The sequence below is a fragment of the Nomascus leucogenys genome, chromosome 12, assembly GCF_006542625.1.
Source record: "Nomascus leucogenys isolate Asia chromosome 12, Asia_NLE_v1, whole genome shotgun sequence".
Classification (NCBI taxonomy): Eukaryota; Metazoa; Chordata; class Mammalia; order Primates; family Hylobatidae; genus Nomascus; species Nomascus leucogenys.
The window spans coordinates 44,583,650-44,603,693 of record NC_044392.1 but is presented as its reverse complement, the minus strand read 5'-3'; the positions used below and the strand labels follow the sequence as shown (position 1 = coordinate 44,603,693).

General features: G+C 46.1%; 1 protein-coding gene across 1 annotated transcript; it reads right to left on the bottom strand.

Moving 5' to 3' along the window:
• Positions 1-187: 187 nt before the first annotated feature.
• Positions 188-7,625, bottom strand: GPATCH4 (G-patch domain containing 4). Its single transcript, XM_030824192.1, is given in 9 exon segments — positions 188-949; positions 952-1,540; positions 1,775-1,825; positions 2,081-2,172; positions 3,727-3,813; positions 3,919-4,011; positions 4,113-4,186; positions 4,659-4,792; positions 7,158-7,625. Coding segments are annotated over 8 exon segments (1,110 nt in total). The 5' UTR covers positions 4,738-4,792; positions 7,158-7,625; the 3' UTR covers positions 188-904.
• Between the last annotated feature and the right edge of the window lie 12,419 nt (positions 7,626-20,044).

Genomic DNA, 20,044 nt, shown 5'->3' with positions numbered 1-20,044 from the left:
TTGTGCTGTCCTTTACACAATTCTTATTCATTTGGGACACAGACAGGGAGCTACTTCCACTTATCAGTGTAGCAAGACTACACAGAGGTTAACAGAAGGAATTTCTTCAAAGGCCTCCAAGGAATATCTTCTAATTGGTATTCAGGACCTTCCCAGGCTGGGAACAGAGATGCCAGTCAGGATTTACCTCTAGGCTAGGAGCCCAAGCTGATGTTTATTCATTCATTTGGTAGTGCTAGAAACTGGCAACTGTGGGCTAAATTTAGCCCATAGACCTAAATTTATGTTTTTCTTAACCTTCACAACATTTAAAAATCAGAGCACTTTGCATAGGTCGACATTTTCAGCTTCTTTTAGCAGGAATGCTCCTTCAAAGGGTATCTGCATTCCTGTTCCCACAGCCCCCAGCATTCCTTGTCCTTTAGCTGCCTGGCTTCTCTAGGCACCTGAGTTCATGATCCTGGGTTAGAAGCTGCAGAGGGGACTATGCTGACTCCCTCAAATAAGGGATGGTACTACCGCTTGCTCCTCTCAGCAGCTGACATCCCAGAGATCAGTTTCCTTTCTGGGAGGGACTCCTCATTGAGGGGGGTGCAGAAGACCTGCAGACCCGCATCCACCCTGGTCTTTAAGGCTTAAACTCTTGAAAATCAATTGAGCCCCACCTTGGCCAGACCTTTAGTCTCTCTTCTTCTGTTTCTTCTTTTTGGCTTTCTGGCCAGTGCTGACTCCAGCTCTTTCCTTCTTGGGATGCTGCTGCCTCTTCCTCTTACCTCTGCTGCTTGAGCTAGTGTGTGCTCTGCTCTCTGCTTCCCTAGCCCCGCCATCCTTCTCATCCCTTACATCCAAGATGTCCTCCTCCTGATGCTGCTGTATTTTCTTCTTGCTTTTCCTGCTTCTTCCATCACTGCATGCTCTGCTCTCTGCTTCCCTGGTTCCACCACCTAAAACAGTTTCCTCACCTCCATCTTCTAGGTTCAAGTCCTCCTCCTCCTGTTGCTGCCTCTTCTTTCTTCGGCTGCATGGGTCAGCATACGCCCTGCTCTCTACCTCCTCTGTCCTGACACTGCCTGCAGCCTCCTTGCCTTTTCCTCCTTCCTCCAAGACCCCCATCTTCTCTTCATGGTGCCACCTGTTCTTTTTCTTCCCTTTCCTGAGGGACTGATTGGTTTGCTCTCTGCTATTCAATTCCCCAAGCCCACTTGTTCCTGCAGCGTCCTCCTTCTCATTCCCTTTAGTTGTACCCTCTCTTTCATCTGAGACCCTTCCTTCTTGATGTCGCCTTTTCTTCTTCTTGCTTTTTCTGATGTTCTGCTCAGCATGTTCTGGGTGCTTCTCATCTGCATCATTCCTTTCAGATGCTGTAGCTTCTTCCTCCTCTTGCTGCTTCCTTTTCTTTTTGTTTTTTTTGGGGGGCTTGCTCTCTGACTGCGGTTGAGGGGCCCCAGGGTCCTGGCCTTTGAGACGAGCCAGAAAGGCCTGCTCCTGGGCCTCTAGGCGAGCAAGCTTGGCCTTCATCGTGATCCCGAGACGGGCAGCCCTGAAACAGACAGGGTCCAAGTCAGAGCGAGGGTATCGGGGGAAATGGGCCTAGTCCTTAAGCCTGCAGGGAAAGTTGGTGGAGGGTAGGAGTGGGGAGCTGCCTATCTTCAGGCAATAGATGGGTAGATAATAGGAATCATTTCCCTGGGGTAAAAAGAACCAAGAGGTGGCACAGGCCATGATCAAAGGTGGGGAGAAAAGAAGGGAGCTCAAGGAGCTGACCACGACTTACTTGTGTGCTGTTCGCCCCTCACAGGCTTGGAGCAGCATCTCATCAGTCAGACTGTTAGGGGAGATCAGCAGTTACAAACAGACCCAGTGGAAAGGCTTGACCTCTCCTCCTTCTAAAACATTCCTTCAACACTGAGTTCTTGTTCAGGACCTGGCACTTTTTGAGGTACTAGGGATACAAAGATTAGTACAACACAGTTCCACCCACCCGCAAGAAGCCCCCAGTCAAGCATTAGATTTAGCCCTTTCTCTTGCCATCTGAGGGCATCTCCTCCCACATTCCCCAAGAGCTAAAATGAAGTCTCACATCTTTGGGGACTTGGGCCCCTGGTTGTCGTCATCACTGCAGCTCTCCAAGTCTTTGTGTGGCTTCTCTCCACCTGAAGTCAATGTAGCCATCTAGGAGGGGTCATGGGGGTGGACAAGGCCTTCTCAACACCACCACCATCCCTATTCCCTTGTGGAAGCCCCCTGAGAATTCATAGCTCCAGGCAGTGATTTGCCAGCCCCCACCATTGCTCCTTGAGGAGCCACAGGGAGGTGTGCCATCCTGCATACTCAAACTTGACTAGGAGATGGGCTGCTGCTGCTGGGATGTGCAGCAGCTTTGCCCTCTCTGGCCCACAGGTGGCTGGTGAGCAGAACAAGAAGAGGAAATGCTCTGGTTCATCAGGTCTTCACAGTGGACAAGTGCCAGTGACTGACAGTAAAGATGCCCCGCTCCACCCTGACCATAGTACCTGTTCACAGTACCTTCATTTAATCAGATTAATTGAGAGTCTACTATGGGCCAAGGAATTGGGGATTCAGAGTGGAATAAGAATGAGATGGGCCCAGCCCAGATGGACTCTACATAGGCAATTATGATGGAAGTGTTGCTTGTGATAGAGGAAAGGGACTCAACTCAGACTTCAGAGAATGGCTTCTAAAAGTAACTGATGTATAAGCTGAGCTCTGGAGGATAAGAGAAACTCAGCAGGTAAAGGGGGAAAGGGTGAAGAATATCCAAAGCAGAGGGAGCAACGTGCAATAACCTGAAGATGGAAGAATGTTGTACCTTCAAAGAAAAGAAACAGATTGGAATCTTTTAGGCTAATAGGCTAAAGTGTAGTGGTCCTGGAGAAAAGTGAAGAGATGAGGCTGGAGATGGCAGGAATAGGCATGCAGGGCCATATAAGCCAGTCCGATAAATCTGGATTATGTCATCCTAGATCAAAGAATACCCAGTGACATGATGACATTTATGTTTTAGAGAGAACACTGGATGCTTTGTGGAGGAGTCCATCCTCCACAAAGGTTGGGGTGGGGAGTGAGACTAGAGGTGTCCTTAGGAGGCTGCTGGAGAAAGAAATTAGGCAAGAGATGATGATGGCCCGAAGTGGGGTAGTAGATGGTCTAACAGAGATGTAGAAAAATGGGAAACATTTGCTAGGTAACATGTATAGCCCTTAGCACATAATGACCATTACATGTTAGCTTCCTTCTGTTGGTACAGTAGAAAGTGGAGGCCTGAAGTCCTGGGTTCCAGTCCTGTTTGCCATTACTAGCCAGCTGTGGGCTCTTCAGCAAACCATTTTTCACCCTTTTAGCCACATCTGCAAAGCAGGGATGGTCCAGATAATCTCTCAGGTCTCCTCTGGCTTCTAAGTCCTTTGAATTAGATGTCCCCTGGCCCCCCCAAAATTTGGCAACTCCTGACTTAAGAGACTGTACTCTACCTCCCATGCCCTATTGCTGCTCCCTTAACAGGTGGCAGGATCCATGGAACCTGAAGATCTCAATTACTGCTGAGGGTCTGGGCAGTCTAAGTAAGCAACAGCAAGACTGGTCACAGGATCCCACTATGTTAGGAAAGTCCTGAGAACTGATAAAGTATACAAGGCAACTGTTCAGGCCCCAGGGAGACCAGGGAAGAGAAAAAGGATGGACTCTGTTGCCCACAGCCTCTAATACCTTCACAAACTTCTGATACAGCAAGTTGGGCTTGGGATGATTATAACGGGTGGTCTCCTTAGAAAGGCTCCTTATCTGTACTTCATCCTGTAGAGAATTATCAGTACCAGTGAATGAGTGACATATCATGACTGCCTACCACACAGGTCCCGGGCCCTCTGTTTCATGTGCCCATCTATCAAGAGCTCATACCTGCCCAGTTTCCACTACCAAGTTGGCCGCAGTCTTGTTGAAGAGCTCATTCCACCAGTGGTTTGTGAACTCCTTGGCAGGGTCATGTCCCACCTGCCAGGGGAATAAATATGAGCTCTGAGTGCCTGCCTCATCTTCCCTCAAGGGTCCCCTCTCCCACGCATGCTAACCTTCCTCAGTCCACCCAGTCTTACCCCATGAGTGTCTTGCTTCAGTGTCACCCTGAGAGCCTGGGTGATACCATTCTCCTTCCGGCCCAGGCCTTTACCTGCAGAGGACAGTGAGCGACTTGGCTTATTCTCCTGCCTGCTGTGAGACCTCACAAGGCATACCCCACACAGGCCTCTTGCCATTCCACACACCTGACATTGGGGTATACTCTGTACCTCTCAGAAGACCTCCCAGCTCCCTTCTTTCTAGTACCACTCCATATAGTCCCCTGCCTTTGTGTGAGCCGGAACTATCTCTTCCTTCAAATTCTTTTGGAAGAGAGGTCATATCTCTTCTTCCCTCCCCTAGTCCTCCCAATCACCACTTCTTCATTATCCACTGTCAAATTTCTTCCTTTCTTCCCTTTCCTGGGAAAGTTAGAAATTTTCTTCTGCAAATTTCCCTTTAAACTAGATTTTCCTCCTTTAATTAAATGGACTACATGGGGGGTAATCCAGGATGATGCCTTTCCCCTGGGCAGATGGTAGGCAGGGAGCTGGGGCATGTGGAAGAGGCCCCATGGGGATCACCTTGAGTCCATCCATGCTTTAGCAGCTGCTCCTCAGCAAACTTCATCCCACGACTCTTGACCTCTGGAGTGACATTCATGGTGAGAAAAATGTCTCTATCCTCAGACTCTCACCAGAGAAGAGGTGATATCATCCTTTTAAGAAGAAAAGTAGAAAGTGCCCAAACAACCATCAGTTCCATCCTGACTGCTTGTTAAGAATTCTCTGCTAGTTGGGTGCAGTGGCACACACCTGTAGTCCCAGCTACATGGGAAGCTGAGGCGGGATTGCTTGAGTCCAGCCTGGGCAGTATAGCAAGACCCTCTCTCATAAAAAGAATAAAGCGGCCAGATGCAGTGGTTTACATTTGTAGTCCCAGCACTTTGGAAGGCCAAGGTAGGAGAATCACTTGAGCCCAGGAGTTCCAGACCAGTGTGGGCAACATAGTGAAACCCTGTCTCTAGAAAAAATAAAAAATTAAAAAGAAAGAAAAAAGAATTCTCTGTCCTGAGCCAGAGACAGAGGAAGGAGGTGGCCTGGTCTTTGGGGAGCTCCCTATCTGGCTACAGAAAGACCAGCATATAGAGCAGTCAAGGAGGAATGGTATCAATTCTGATACTTAAATTTATGGTGTGCTCACCACATGCCAGGATGTGCTAAGACTTTACAAAGATTATTTCATTTAATCTTCCCAGCCCATTCAGGGAAATATTAGCCTATTTTACAAATGGTAAAGTAAGGCCTAAAGAGGTTAAGTGACTTCAAGGTCACACAGGTAACATGTAGAATTCAAGCCCAGGCAGCTTGTCTGCAGAATCTATACTGTACCACTACATAGTATCTCCCGAAATATATTACCTTGTAAACACAAAGCTAATGAGGTGCTTATTAACCTGAGTCATAAGATAATAGTACTCGGTAGAGACCAGATCCTGTACTTATGCTTCAGCATTTACACTGTCCTCTTGGTGTGGGGGCTACACACTTCTCCCACACCACTGCAGTATTTCAGTCTGGCTGGAGTTCCCCTTTTGAAAGTGTCCAACTTAGGAAGGGCACGCTTATTGAGCACTTAATGCATAGCAAGTGGATTACACATATTGACGTACTGTCATATTAACTCAGTCAATCTTTTTTTTTTTTTTTTTGGAGACAGGGTTGCTCTGTCACCCAGGCTGGATGGAGTGGAGTGCAGTGGCACGATCATGGCTCATTGCAGCCTCAAACTCCCAGGCTCAAGCAATCCTCCCACCTCAGCCTCCTGAGTAGCTAGGACCACAGGCACATGCCACCACGCCTGGCTAATTTTTGTATTTTTTTTGTACAGACAGGGTTTTGCCATGTTGCCCAGGCTGGTCTCTGACTCCTGGGCTCAAGCAATCTGCCCACCTCTGCTTTCCAAAATGCTAGGATTACAGGCGTGAGCCACTATGTGGGCTTAACTCATTTAATCTTGATAGTCCTGTGAGATAGATATTATTCTTATTTTACAAATGAGGAAAACAAGGCCTGGGTTTCTTGCCTAAGGTTACATGGCTAGTAAATGATGGAGCTGGAATTACATGATGGAGCTGGAATGAGCCCAAGTCACCTGACTCCAAAATGGTCCTCTGTCTTTCTTTCTCTCCTTTCTTTCTCTCCTTTCTTTCTCTCCTTCCTTCCTTCCTTCCTTCCCTCTCTTTCTTCCTTTCTTCCTTCCTTTCTTCCTTTCTTTCTTTCTTTCTTCTTTTTTTTGATACGGAGTCTCACTCTGTCACCCAGTCTGGAGTGCAGCGGTGCGATCTTGGCTCACTGCAACCTCCGCCTCCCGAGTAGCTGGAACTACAAGGCTCATGCCACCACGCCCGGCTAATTTTTGTACTTTTAGTAGAGACGGGGTTTCCCCATATTGGCCAGAGGCTGGTCTCGAACTCCTGACCTCTGGTGATCCAACCGCTTCGACCTCCCAAAGTGTTGGGATTACAGGCGTGAGCCACGGCGCCCGGCCAAAAATTGATGTTCTTCATCACTACACTCTTCAGTCTCTTATAGCTCTTTGTGCATTCTCCTGTAAGACCACAGCCTAACCCTTGTCGCAATAATTGAAAACTACATGCCCTGGAAGTTAAGAGAACGGCTTTATTTCGCAACTCCAGAGCACGTAACGCGGCGCCAGAACTCGAGAATACATTCAGTCGTTATTTGTTGAACTGAATGGCATAGTTAGGAATGGCTTTACCGGATTTTCAATGGATAACTGGACAGAAGCTGTGCGCCCCAGTCCTTCTGAAACCTGTGATCACACTTTGGGCACTGTCCCCTCTACAGTCAATCTGTGTTTTTAGAAGTGGCCCCAGGTCCACTCGTCTTACAGCAGTCCTAAAGAGCCGGCTGCCCTTTCCCTAGGCTCTCTTCCTCTTGAGGGCTAAATTCCAGCCCTCCTACCCCAGTGCCACTTGGGTAAAAATACTCCGCTCCTCTCACGTTTGCTAAGAAGCCCGGGCTCCGACTGCCACCGTTCGGGGGAAGGGAGCCCCTTACCTTCATTGCGGGGTCCTCTCCGCGGAAACATGTGCCAGACCTGACTTGTGCGCCGCCATCTTCCCGGAAATGCCGTTTTGTTCCTTCTAGGCTGTGGAAACCATAGAGACGTCCGCGGGAACCAAAATCATGGTCTTTCCAGGAGAAACCGTTGCAGAGGCCAATTTGCCGGTATGGTTGCCATAGAAACTGGGACCTGGAGGGTGCCCATTTTCGGAGGTTCCGAAGCTGTTCCACTTGCCTCATCCCTGCAATCCTTGAGCAGCCAAGGGGCTTCAGTACTAACTGGCCCTCTCAGTGGAGAGGCAATTCGTGGAGGCGGAATAGGTGCTAGCTGTGTCCTGATTTTGCAGGGTTGAATACTCATGAATACTCAGCCTTCACAGGAACAGTTATTTATAAAAGCCTAGAGACTAGACATCTCAATAGGTTCATCAAGCACTTTTTTTTTTTTTTTTTTCTCGCTCTGTTGCCCAGACTTGAGGGCAGTGGCACGATATCGACTCACTGTAACCTCCGCCTCCTGGGCTCAAGTGATCCTCCCATCTCAGCCTCGTGAGTATCTGGGACCACAGGCATGCACCACCACGCCTGGCTAATTTTTGTATTTTTTGTAGAGAAGGGGTCTTGCCATGTTGTACAGACTGGTCTCCAACCGCTGGCCTTAAGTGATACGCACGCCTCGGCTTCCCAAAGTGTTGGGATTACTACAGGCGTAAGCCACCATGACCGGCCTCATCAAACACTTTTTGACTCACCATTGTGTGCCAGAACTTGTCCCTTTGGTACTGGGGGATACAAGGATGCATAAGACACAGGTCTTGATTTAGGGGAACACCCAGTCTAGCCTGGGAAAGTTGGGACCTTGAGTGGGATTAGATGGAGGACATGCCAGTGGGACTTGGAGAAAGATACAGGATGGGTGAGACGCGGTGGCTCATGCCTGTAATCCCAGCACTTTGGGAGGCCAAGACAGGCAGATAGCTTGAGCCCAGAAGTTCAAGACCAGCCTGGGCAACATGGCCAGACACTGACTAAAAATCCCCCCCCCCAAAAAAAAAGAAAAAAAGCCGGGCATGGTGGTGCACGCCTGTGGGTCCCAGCTACTGAGGTGGGAGGATCCCTTCAGCCCGCGGTGAGGGGTGGGGAGGGCGGAGGTTGCAGTGAGCCAGAAAAAAAAAAAAAAAAAAGCAGGATCCCAGAATACATGCCAGGCTGAGGAGTTTGGACTTGCCTTGTAGGTACGAGGATGTATTGAGCAGAAGAGGGAAAGAAGGTACTGTAAAGAAGTCAGCAAAAGGGACTGCACGTGTCCCTACCCCTGCAAGCTATTCCTTGGCCTCACTGAGCCACCCAAGAACTAAAACTCGAGAAAAGTATCCCTTTCTGCCTCCCCATATCGGTATTTCCGTTCACTTAGCGCCCCCTAGAAGCTTCCAAACAGAAAAATCTCCATTTCACAGGAAAGCCTTGTCATAATTGCTCTGTATGTCATACCCATTCATCCCATAATTTTTTCCATAAAATTAATTTTACTTTCAAAACATGCTACATGGGGACAATACTTTAAGCGATGGATCTTAATTACTGGAATTTTAGACACTTGCAGAAGGGATGTGGGATGCTTCAAAGACATTCCTTAGAGGTGGATTCAACAGAGAAACATTTTGTGAAGAAGAGTCACATCTGACTCCTTTTCCCATTCTGCCACTCATTGTGTGACCTTGAACAATTCTTTTTTTTTTTTTTTTTTTTTTGAGATGGAGTTTCCCTGTGTTTCCCAGGCTGGCCTTGGACTCCTGGGCTCAAATGATCCTCTTGCCTCAGCCTCCCAAGTAGCTGGGAGTACAGGTGCATGCCACTGTGCCGGGGCAAACTTGATTTTCACTGTAGTGTCCTGCAGCCACTGAGAAAATTCCATAGACAGGGCTTCAATTTCCACCCACCCTCACCTCTCCATCTCTTCTACCCCTTCTATCTAAAATATATGTGTGTGTGTGTATTATATACAAAATTGTATGTTATATGGAATATTTCATATATGTGTATATGTATGTACACATACATATACATATACATGTATATATATGAAATATATAAGAAGTTTTAAAATTCTGAATGAGGTAACCCTCAAGGACCCCTTCCAACCTAGTTTTTGTGTGACGCACTTTGCCAGCCACTCCCAAAACTTAATGGCCATAAATCTTTGAATCAAGATTCCTAGTCTGGCCTAAGTCTTTGAGCTCACTGTTCTGCCTGATTAACTCATTCAATAAATATTTATTAAAGGTCTCCTATATACTAAGGGCTAGAGGTATAAAAAAGTCCATCTCTTGTCAGGCCTCATGATCTTGTGGGGGTTTAAACTAGTTACCAGGCATTTATATCATTGAGTAATGAGAGTTATGGCAAGGTCAGGACACAGTGCTATAGGGATAAGATGAGAAGCATCTGACCCAGTCTAAGACCCCTGGGAGCTTCTTGAAGAAGTCACTGGGGCTGCAGCCTGTCCCTGGGGGCTATGAGGGATCGCAGTAGAAATGGGTCTTCGCAGTTTAATGGGATCTCATACCTCCTCACAAGGGTAGAAATAAAGGCCATTATGAGAGAAAGAGAATACATGAATACTTATAAGGAAATGGCCTGAAATGCAGATAGCAAGATCCACAGAAATATTTATTACAGTAATATTTATAAAATGGAAAAATTGGGAAGAATCAAAATATCTCCCAACAGGAGAAAGGCTAGATAAATTACAGTGTAAACATACAATGGACTAATGTGTAGTCTTCAGCAATGATGTTGAAGAATTCTTTTTTTCTTTTTTTTTTTTTTTTTTTTTGAGACAGAGTCTCTCTATTGCCAGGCTGGAGTGCAGTGGCACGATCTTGGTTCATTGCAACCTCCACCTCCTGGGTTCAAGTGATTCTGCCTCAGCCACCTGAGTAGCTGGGACTACAAGTGCGCGCCACCATGCCCAGCTAATTTTTGTATTTTTAGTAGAGACAGGGTTTCACCATGTTGGCCAGGATGGTCTTGATCTCTTGACCTCATGATCTGCCTGCCTTGGCGTCCCAAAGTACTGGGATTAAAGGCGGAGCCACCATGCCCAACCAAAGAATTCTTAATAGCTTGGGTACATGTCTGTGATATAATTGAAATGCAAAAAGAGGATACAAAATGTTACCTACCGTAAGAACCTATCTATGTTAAAAATTCATAGGCAATAGGATCTAAAGTAATAAAATACTTAGGAATAAATTTAACAAAAGAAGTGCAAGCTTTATACATTGAAGCTACAAAACCTCATTGAAAGAAACTAAGGAGAGCTAAATAAATATCTTGTGTTCGTGGAATAGAAGACAATATCGTTAAGATGACAATACTCTCCAAATTGATCTATAAATTCAACACAATCTCTATAAAAATCCCAGCTGGCTTTTTTTTTTTTTTGCATAAATCAACAAGCCCACCCTAGAATTCATATGGAAATGCAAAGCACCGGCTGGGAGCAGTGGCTCACACCTGTAATCCCAGCACTTTGGGAGGCCGAGGAGGGAGGATCATTTGAGGTCAGGAGTTCGAGACCAGCCTGGCCAATATGGTGAAACCCCCGTCTCTACTAAAACTACAAAAATTAACCAGGTGTGGTGCCACAAGTCTGAAATCCCAGCCATTTGGGAGGCTGAGGCACGAGGATTGCCTGAACCTGGGAAGTGGAGGTTGCAGTGAGCCCAGATCACACCACTGCACTCTAGCTTGGGCGACAGGGTGAGACTCCGTCTGAAAAAGAAAAAAAAAAAGAGAGAGAGAGACAGGAAAGAAAATAAAAATGCAGGCCAGGCACGGTGGCTCATGCCTGTAATCCTAGCACTTTGCAAGGCCGACACGGTCGGATTACCTGAGGTTGGGAGTTCAAGACCAGCCTGGCCAACATGGTGAAACACTGTCTCTACTAAAAAAATAAAATAAAAAAAATTAGCCGGGTGCAGTGGCGCGTGCCTGTAATCCCAGCTACTCTGGAGGCTGAGGCAGGAGAATCACTTGAACCTGGGAGGCGGAGGTTGTGGTGAGCCGAGATCATGCCGCTGCACTCCAGCCTGGGCTACAGAGCAAGACTTGGTCTCGAAAGAAAAAAAAAAAAAGCAAAGGGCCCAGAATAGCCATAACAATCTTTAAAAGGAAGAAAGTTGTAGGGCTCACACTTTCTGATTTCAAAACTTACTACAAAGCTACAGACTATGTGGTTTTCAAAGAGGACAGACATATAGATCAATGTAACGGAATTGAGAATCCAGAAATAAACCCATACGTTTATGGACAATTGATTTTGAACAAGAGTGCCAAAATAGTTCAATGGAGAAAGAATAGTCTTTTCAACAAATGGTGTTGGCCGGGCACGGTGGCTCACACCTATAATCCCAGCACTTTGGGAGGCCAAGGCAGGAGGATCACTTGAGCTCAGGAGTTTGAGACTAGCCTGGGCAACATAGTGAGATATCATCTCTACTAAAAATAAAAATTAGGCTGGGTGCAGTGGCTCATGTCTGTAATCCTAACACTTTGGGAGGCCAAGGTGGGTGGATCACCTGAGGTCAGGAGTTCGAGACCAGCCTGGCCAACATGGCGAAATCTCATCTTAGCTGGCATGGTGGCAGGCGCCTATAATCCCAGCTACTCAGGAGGCTGAGGCAGGAGAATCGCTTGAACCTGGGAGGCGGAGGTTGCAGTGAGCCAAGACTGCACCACTTCACTCCAGCCTGGGCAAAAGAGCGAAACTCCATCTCAGAAAAAAAAATTTTTTTAATTAAAAATTAAAAATTAACTGAATGTGGCGGCCCACACCCATAGTCCCAGCTACTTGGGAGGCTGAGGTGGGAGAATTGCTTGGAGCCTGAGAGGTCAAGGCTACAGTGAGCTGTGGTTGTGCCACTGTGCTTCAGCTTGGGTGACAGAGTGAGACTCTGTCTCAAAAAAAAAAAAAAAAAGGAAATAATCCTGTGGAGTCAATTTAGCATGAAGCCCTCCACTCTTTTTTTTTTTTTTTTTTTTTTGACAGAATTTTTCTCTGTTGCTTAGGCTAGAGTGCAGTGGCGTGATCATGGCTCCCTGCAGCCTCGACCTCCTGGACTCAGGCAATCGTCCCACCTCAGCCTCCCAAGTAGCTGGGCCGCAGGCATGGCCCACACACCTGGTTAATTTTTGTATCTTTTGTAGAGACGGGGTTTCACCATGTTGCCCAGACTGGTCTCCAACTCCTGGGCTCAAAAGCGTTCCTCCCGCCTTGGCCTCCCAAAGTGCTGGGATTACAGGAGTGAGCCACCGTGCCCAGCCTAAGCCCCCTTCTCTTGATACCTGATCACCCTTGATATCTGATCAGGTTCCTCATCCCTCACCATCCATCAAGTGATATCTGATTACCTCAGCCTGTCTTCGGCAAGAATCTTGTAAGGTTTTAATGCAAATCCCCTTTACCCCTGGTGTTTTTTCTTAATAATTTCCCATCTTCTGACCCCTACTCTGCACCTCGGTTATAAATTCCTACTTCCCATGCTGTATTGAGAGTTGAGCCCAATTTCTCTTTCTCCCTCACTGCAAAATCCCCTTGTCATGGTCCCTATACCTACTGCAATGGTCCTGAATAAAGTCTGCATTACCATGCTTTGACAAGTGTCATTGAATAATTTTTTTCTTTAACAAGATATTTTCCCTTCATTTAAAATTGTCTACAATTAATGTATTATTTTTTCAGGAAAGTGATTTTTTTTTTTTTTTTTTTTTTTGAGACGGAGTCTCGCTCTGTCGCCCAGGCTGGAGTGCAGTGGTGCGATCTCGGCTCACTGCAAGCTCCGCCTCCCGGGTTCACGCCATTCTCCTGCCTCAGCCTCCTGAGTAGCTCAGACTACAGGCGCCTGCCACCATGCCCGGCTAATTTTTTTGTATTTTTAGTAGAGACGGGGGTTTCACCATGTTAGCCAGGATGGTCTCGATCTCCTGACCTTGTGATCCGTCCGCCTTGGCCTCCCAAAGTGCTGGGATTATAGGCGTGAGCCACCGCTCCTGGCCCAGGAAAGTGATTTTAAAATAACAAATGGTTTTGGGAGGCCGAGGTGGGTGAAAGACCTGAGGTCAGGAGTTCAAGACCAGCCTGGCCAACATGGTGAAACCCCATTTCTATTAAAAATACAAAAATTAGCCAGGCATGGTGGCACGCGCCTGTAATCCAAGCCACTCGGGAGGCTGAGGCAGGGGAATTGCTTGAACTCAGGAGGCAGAGGTTGTAGTGAGCCGAGATTGTGACACTGCACTCCAGTCTGGGTGACAGAGCAAGACCCTGTCTCAAAAAAAAAAAAAAAAAAAATAGAAATAGTTACAAATGAGAGTCCCTGAGTGCTGAGGTAGGTGGGGCAGAGGTGAGCTGCATATGACTGGCCCCAGGAGAAGACCTTCAGGAGGAAGTACATGTGGCCCCTGAGACTGACTACCAAACCTTGAATGCCTCTCCAAATTCCTGGAGCAGAATTAAATCCTAAAAAATTAAGGCAGTGTGTTATTTTTCTATACTGGGTTTAAATCTACACATAGTGTTATAAAAGTCAGGCCAAGCCAGCATCTCCCCGTGGTTCATAAACTAGTACACAATTTGTCTTCCTCCACTTCTTCCCGGTTATTTTTTCTGTCAGTGAACCCTGAGACTGAGGAAAGAGAAAATATCTCGTGGTTGCAATGAATGTGAGATTAAAAAAAAAAAAGCTATATAGCAAATACTGGCAATGCTTACCTATTCGAATATTATTCTCTTTTCTTTCTGTTGAGGAAAAAAAAAAAAAAGGTGAGCCTGCGTCTCACAGGATTCAATCCTTAGCCTAGGCACGTTCTAATTTTCTGACTTCATTAACCATTTTAGTTCATGATAATAAAGATATTACTATCCCTTGCCAACAGTACTTTACTATTTAAAAATAATTTTCACGTGGTGGTTTACAGTTTAGAATATCATTTTCACAAACATTACCATATTTGAGTCTCACCTTAATATTGCCCAGATTTATGCTTACAGATAGGGGCCTACAGAGCACAGAGAGAGGAGATGGAATGAGACGTGATCTTAGCACTATCACTGCTGCTCTCTGATGCCACCTAGTGCAGGTTCAGCTTAACATTTATTTCTATTTAAAGAACTATTGCCATCTGCCCCTTGGTGTCATCATTCTCTCCCATCTGGATGAAGCCCTGTCTCTGACCTGCATCCCTGTCCCTCTGGGTCTTGTCTCTGCCTTTCCCTGGCCCCATTGTCTCCTTTAAAACCTTTAGTGTGTGTAAATGCTGGTCATGGTGTGGGTGAAGGATGCCAGGAAGGGAGGCAGGGTATAGCAGGGCCTTTTTTCTTTTCTTTTCTTTTCCCTTCCCTTCCCTTTCCTTCCCTTCCCTTCCCTTCCCTTCCCTTCCCTTCCCTTCCCTTCCCTTCCCTTCCCTTCCCTTCCCTGCCTGCCTGCCTTCCATTCTTTCCTTCTTTCTTTCTCTCTCTCTCTGTCTCTCTCTCTCCTTCCTTCCTTCCTTCTTTCTCTTTCTCTCTTTCTTTCTTTCTGACGGAGTCTCACTCTGTCATCCAGGCTGGAGTGCAGTGGCGTGATCTCGGCTCACAGCAACCTCCACCACCAGGGTTCAAGTGATTCTTCTGCCTCAGCCTCCCGAGCAGCTGGGATTACAGGCGCCTACCACCATGCTCGGCTTATTTTTGTGTTTTTAGTAGAGACGGGGTTTCACCATCTTGGCCAGGCTGATCTTGAACTCTTGACCTCGTGATCCAGCTGCCCTCTTTCTTTTGCAGTGCTTGCTGCGCTTCTAGAGTTGTCCTAGAAGGTGCACATTTCAAGGTAGCAGACACACCCATTTGGGTTGCTTTTTTATATTTTTCATATGACATATTTCCAGATACATCAGTAAAGATGTTGTGGAAAAATTTCTGAAAGGGGCAGTATAGAAGACACCAACCCCAGTGGGAGTAGAGCTGGGAAGGAGGACCATGATGGTAAGAAGAATACCAGGGAATCCCAGGCTCATTCATTCTCCCTTTGAACAAGAGCTAAGCTGAACACAGGAAAAGCAGAGGTCTGAAGCGCTGAGTCTGAAGGATGCCCCCAGAGCTTTGAGGGCTCTGCTGTAGCATCTTTATCTTTGAACATCCTCCACCACAGACACCTGGTGATCCCCTAAACATGCACAGGACCTGAGCCCAGTGCAGCGCCCAGAACGCTGCAGGGGCCCCCATCGCTGGGGATACAGCCTTCTTGCCCCACCTGTTGGCTCTCTGCCTTATTACATGTTACTATTTCAATCATGACTAAATATATTCATACACATCATATATAAATGTATATAAATGCCTTGAAAGATTGCAAAGACAAACAACAAAAGATTAAAAGTCATTTTCTCTATGTGGTAGGATTAAGGGGGCTTTTCACTTTTTAATGTTGTTATGTTTGTTAAATTATATACAATTAAGTGTATCATTGTGTAATCAGTAAAAAATTAATCCAAGTAGTCTTCCAATTAAAAAAATATTATTCTATGATTCATCCTGGCATTTTGATGGCCTTATTTTTGCATTTATATTTTTGAGCCTTCTGGATTTTAGTTTAAGGAGAGTTATAGATCTGCTATTTTCTTTCTCCAGATAACTAGTTGTTGCAAACTTTAGCAACCTAAATGTCCATCAATAGGCATCTCATTAAACAAATTATGCTCCATGTGGACACAAATAAAGGAACAATAGACACCAGGCCTACTTGAGGGACGAGGGTGGGAGGAGGGTGAGGATTGAAAAACTACCTATCAGGTACTACACTTACTACCTGGGTGACAAAATAATCTATACACCAAACCCCCACAACATGTAATTTTCTTATAGAACAAACCTGCACATGTACCCCTGAACATAAAATAAAAGTTAAAAAACAAATAGCGGCTGGGTGCAGTGGCTCACACCTGTAATCCCAGCACTTTGGGAGATGGAAGTGGGCGGATCACGAGGTCAGGAGATGGAGAACATCTTGACCAACATGGTGAAACCCCATCTCTATTAAAATATAAAAAATTAGCCAGGCATGGTGGTGCATGCCTGTGATCCCAGGTCCTTGGGAGGCTGAGGCAGTGGAATCGCTTGAACCCAGGAGGTGGAGGTCCCAATTTCAAGTGCAATGTCATGCCACTGCACTTCAGCCTGGTGACAGAGCAAGACTCCGTCTCAAAAAACAACAAACAAACAAATAAATAAATAATGCTACAGCCACCCACTGAAATACTACGCAGACATGAAAAATGAGAGAATTTGATGTCATGTGCTGATAGGACAAATGCTCACATCATATTATTAGGTGGAAAAGCAAAGTAGGAGGCCGGGCACGGTGGCTCACGCCTGTAATCCCAGCACTTTGGGAGGCCGAGGCAGACGGATCACCTGAGGATAGGAGTTCGAGACCAGCCTGACCAACATGGAGAAACCCCATCTCTACTAAAAATACAAAAAAATTAGCCAGGCGTGGTGGCGGGAGCCTGTAATCCCAGCTACTCAGGAGGCTGAGGCAGGAGAATCACTTGAACCAGGAAGGCGGAGGTTGCAGTGAGCCGAGATCGCACCATTGCACTCCGGCCTAGGCAACAAGAGCAAAACTCTGTGTCAAAAAAAAAAAGAAAAAAAAAAGAAAAGTAGGGAATGGTTTGTATATCATGATCTCAGGTTAGAATATATGTATGATGTATGTTTCTATTTATCTACCTTCCTGTAGATTCTTAAATATTTTTCTGGACAGATACGGCGGAAGCCTAATAATGGCTCAGTTGTTCCTGGGGGAGGTGACAAGAAAGAAAGAAAAAAGGAAAGGAAAATTTTACTTTGCATTTTACTCCTTTGATAGTGGTTGAATTATTTTTCAATATGTAATGATATTACTTTTGTTTCATAACAAACAGATAAAGATTGTTAAGTGGAACATGACTTTCATGTGTGTATGGATTTTATGTCCTCTTAAAAATTAGGTGGCCAAGCATGGTGGCTCACACCTGTAATCCAAGCACTTTGGGAGGCCAAGGTGGGCGGATCCCTTGAGCCTAGGCATTAGAGACCAGCCTGGCAACATGGTGAAACCCCATCTCTACAAAAAAATACAAAAATTAGCTGGGCATGGTGGCACACTCCTGTAATCCTAGCAACTCAGGAGGCCAAGGCGGGAGGATCATGTGAGCCCAGAGAGGTCGAGGCTGCAGTGAGCTATGATCGCACCGCTGCCCTCCAGCCTGGGCCAGAGTGAGACTCTTAAAAAAGAAAAAGGCCAGGTGCAGTGGCCCATGTCTGTAATCCCAGCACTTTGGGAGGCCGAGGCAGGCAGATCTCTTGAGGTCAGGAGTTCAAGACCAGCCTGGCCAACATGGTGAAACCCTGTCTCTACTAAAAATACAAAAAATAGCCAGGCGTGGTCATGCGCGCCTATAATCCCAGCTACTTGGGAGGCTGAGCCACCAGAATCACTTGAACCTGGGAGGTGGAGGTTGCAGTGAGCTGAGATCGTGCCATTGCACTCCAGCCTGGGCAACAAGAGCGAAACTCTGTCTCAAAACAAAAAACAAAAAACAAAAACAAAAACAGGTGATCCCTTCAATCAATCAGTAGCTCTCTGTGTTTTGATTGATTCTGTTCTCTTTGAAACTTCTTCCCCTACCAGTGATAATGCCTAAAATGTATTGATTACTTTCTATGAGCCAAGCACTGTTCTGCTTATCGACGCTGTTGTTATCCTCATTTTCAGATGAAAACAATTAAACAAAGAGAAGGTAAGTAAGTTATCTAATGTTCCCTGGTTAGTAGGTAGCAGGGCTGAGATTTAGGCTTAGACTTTCAACCCAGAGGCTATGGAACTTTTTTGTTAGTTTGTTTTGCGCACAGGGAAAAAAGGAACAGAGCCTGTGGAACTTAACCCCTACGCCATACCGCCTTTTTGTTAAACTTGCAGAAATTGGAAGAAAACTTAATTTTATTTATTTATTCAGAAAATATCTTCTGGGTTTTTGTTTTGTTTTGTTTTTTTGAGATGGAATTTTGCTCTGTCGCCCAGGACAGAGTGCAGTGGCGTCATCTCAGCTCACTTCAACCTCCGCCTCCAGGGTTCAAGCAATTTTCCTGCTTCAGCCTCCCCAGTAGCTGAGATTACAGGTACCCACTACCATGCCCAGCTAATTTTTGTATTTTTAGTAGAGACGGGGTTTCACCATGTTGGCCAGGCTGGTCTTGAACTCCCAACCTCAGGTGATCCATCCGCTTCCGCCTTCCAAAGTACTAGGATTACAGGCGTGAGCCACCGCACCTGCCAGTAAACATTTTCTGAATGCCTGGTATATCTAGGTGAAGCTGTTAAGTTGCTTCTTCCTTTTGTTCGGATATTTTTTTGGAGGGAGGAGTGGTCCCACTCTATCATCCGGAGTGGTCCCACTCTGTCTTCCAGAGTGGAGGGCAGTGGCTAAATCATAGCTTACTGCAGCTTTAAACTCCTGGGTTCAAGCAATTCTCCTGCCTCAGCCTCCCAAGTATCTGGAAACACAAGCACATGCCACTGCTCCTGGCTCCTGTTTCTTGCTTTTGTTAAGGAAAGCTTCCCGGAGGAAGCACAAATGGGTGCACCTAAAGTCTCTTTGATGTTGCTAGTGGGAGTAAGGAGCAGGAAATGGTGGCTCACAGGAGCAGCAAACAGCAAAGGATGTCCTTAGCTACGCGAAGGACTTGCAGAGGAGTCTTGCTGATAATGGCCACTTCATCTTGGAGTTCATAGCTGGTTCCTTGCATGCTGGAGACACAAAGTGGTCCTACCCTTTCAGCTTCCTGAAAACTCTTGCAGTAATTCTGCCAGTGGATTTGTTATTAAAGGGAAGCAGAGGATGCTAGTGTGTTGCCTTCAATAAAGGGAAGTTGAGAAGTGAAAAAACACAATTCTCAAACTTTTTTGTTATTCATTAACTCACGTCATCATTTTATTTAACTCATTAAGGAGAGAACCAATAAGGAGACAAAAGAGTTGCTTTGAGGAGCATCTGAGAAACAGGAATTTAAACAGTCAATAAGAAAAGAATTGTCAGGCCAGGCATGGTGGCTCACGCCTGTAATCCCAGCACTTTGGGAGGCCGAGGTGGGCGGATCACGAGGTCAGGAGTTCGAGACCAGCCTGGCCAACATGGCGAAACCCCGTCTCTACTAAAAATACAAAAAAATTAGCTGGGCGTGGTGGTGGACACCTGTAATCCTAGCTACTCAGGAGGCTGAGGCAGGAGAATTGCTTGAACCCGGGAGGCGGAGGTTGCAGTGAGCTGAGATCACGCCACTGCACTCCAGTCTGGACGACAGAGTGGGACTCCGTCTCAAAAAAAAAAAGAAAAGAATTGTCAAAATTAGATTGATAATTTAGATATAGGACTGGCTAACTTTCTAGGACAGTAAAACCAAAACCCCTTTGTGATTAACTTCTCAACTGGGCAATAAAACCCTATTGTTGTATCAAGTTCTGCAGGTTAGCCTTTACCCAACGAGACTATGAATGTCTGTGCATTTGTAAGTTGTAGATTATTTATCAAATGTACTGTGACAACAAAGTCACATTCCCTGGGAGAGTCAGATGAGTGTCAAGCAAGCTTATTAGAAAATGCTCTAGACAAGGTGTGGTGGCTCATGCCTGTAATCCCAACAATTTGGGAGGCCTACGTGGGTGGATCACTTGAGGTCAGAAGTTCGAGATCAGCCTGGCCAACATGGTGAAGCCCCATCTCTATTAAAAATACAAAAAATTAGCTGGGTGTGGTGGCACACGCCTGTAATCCTAGCTACTTGGGAGGCTGAGACAGGA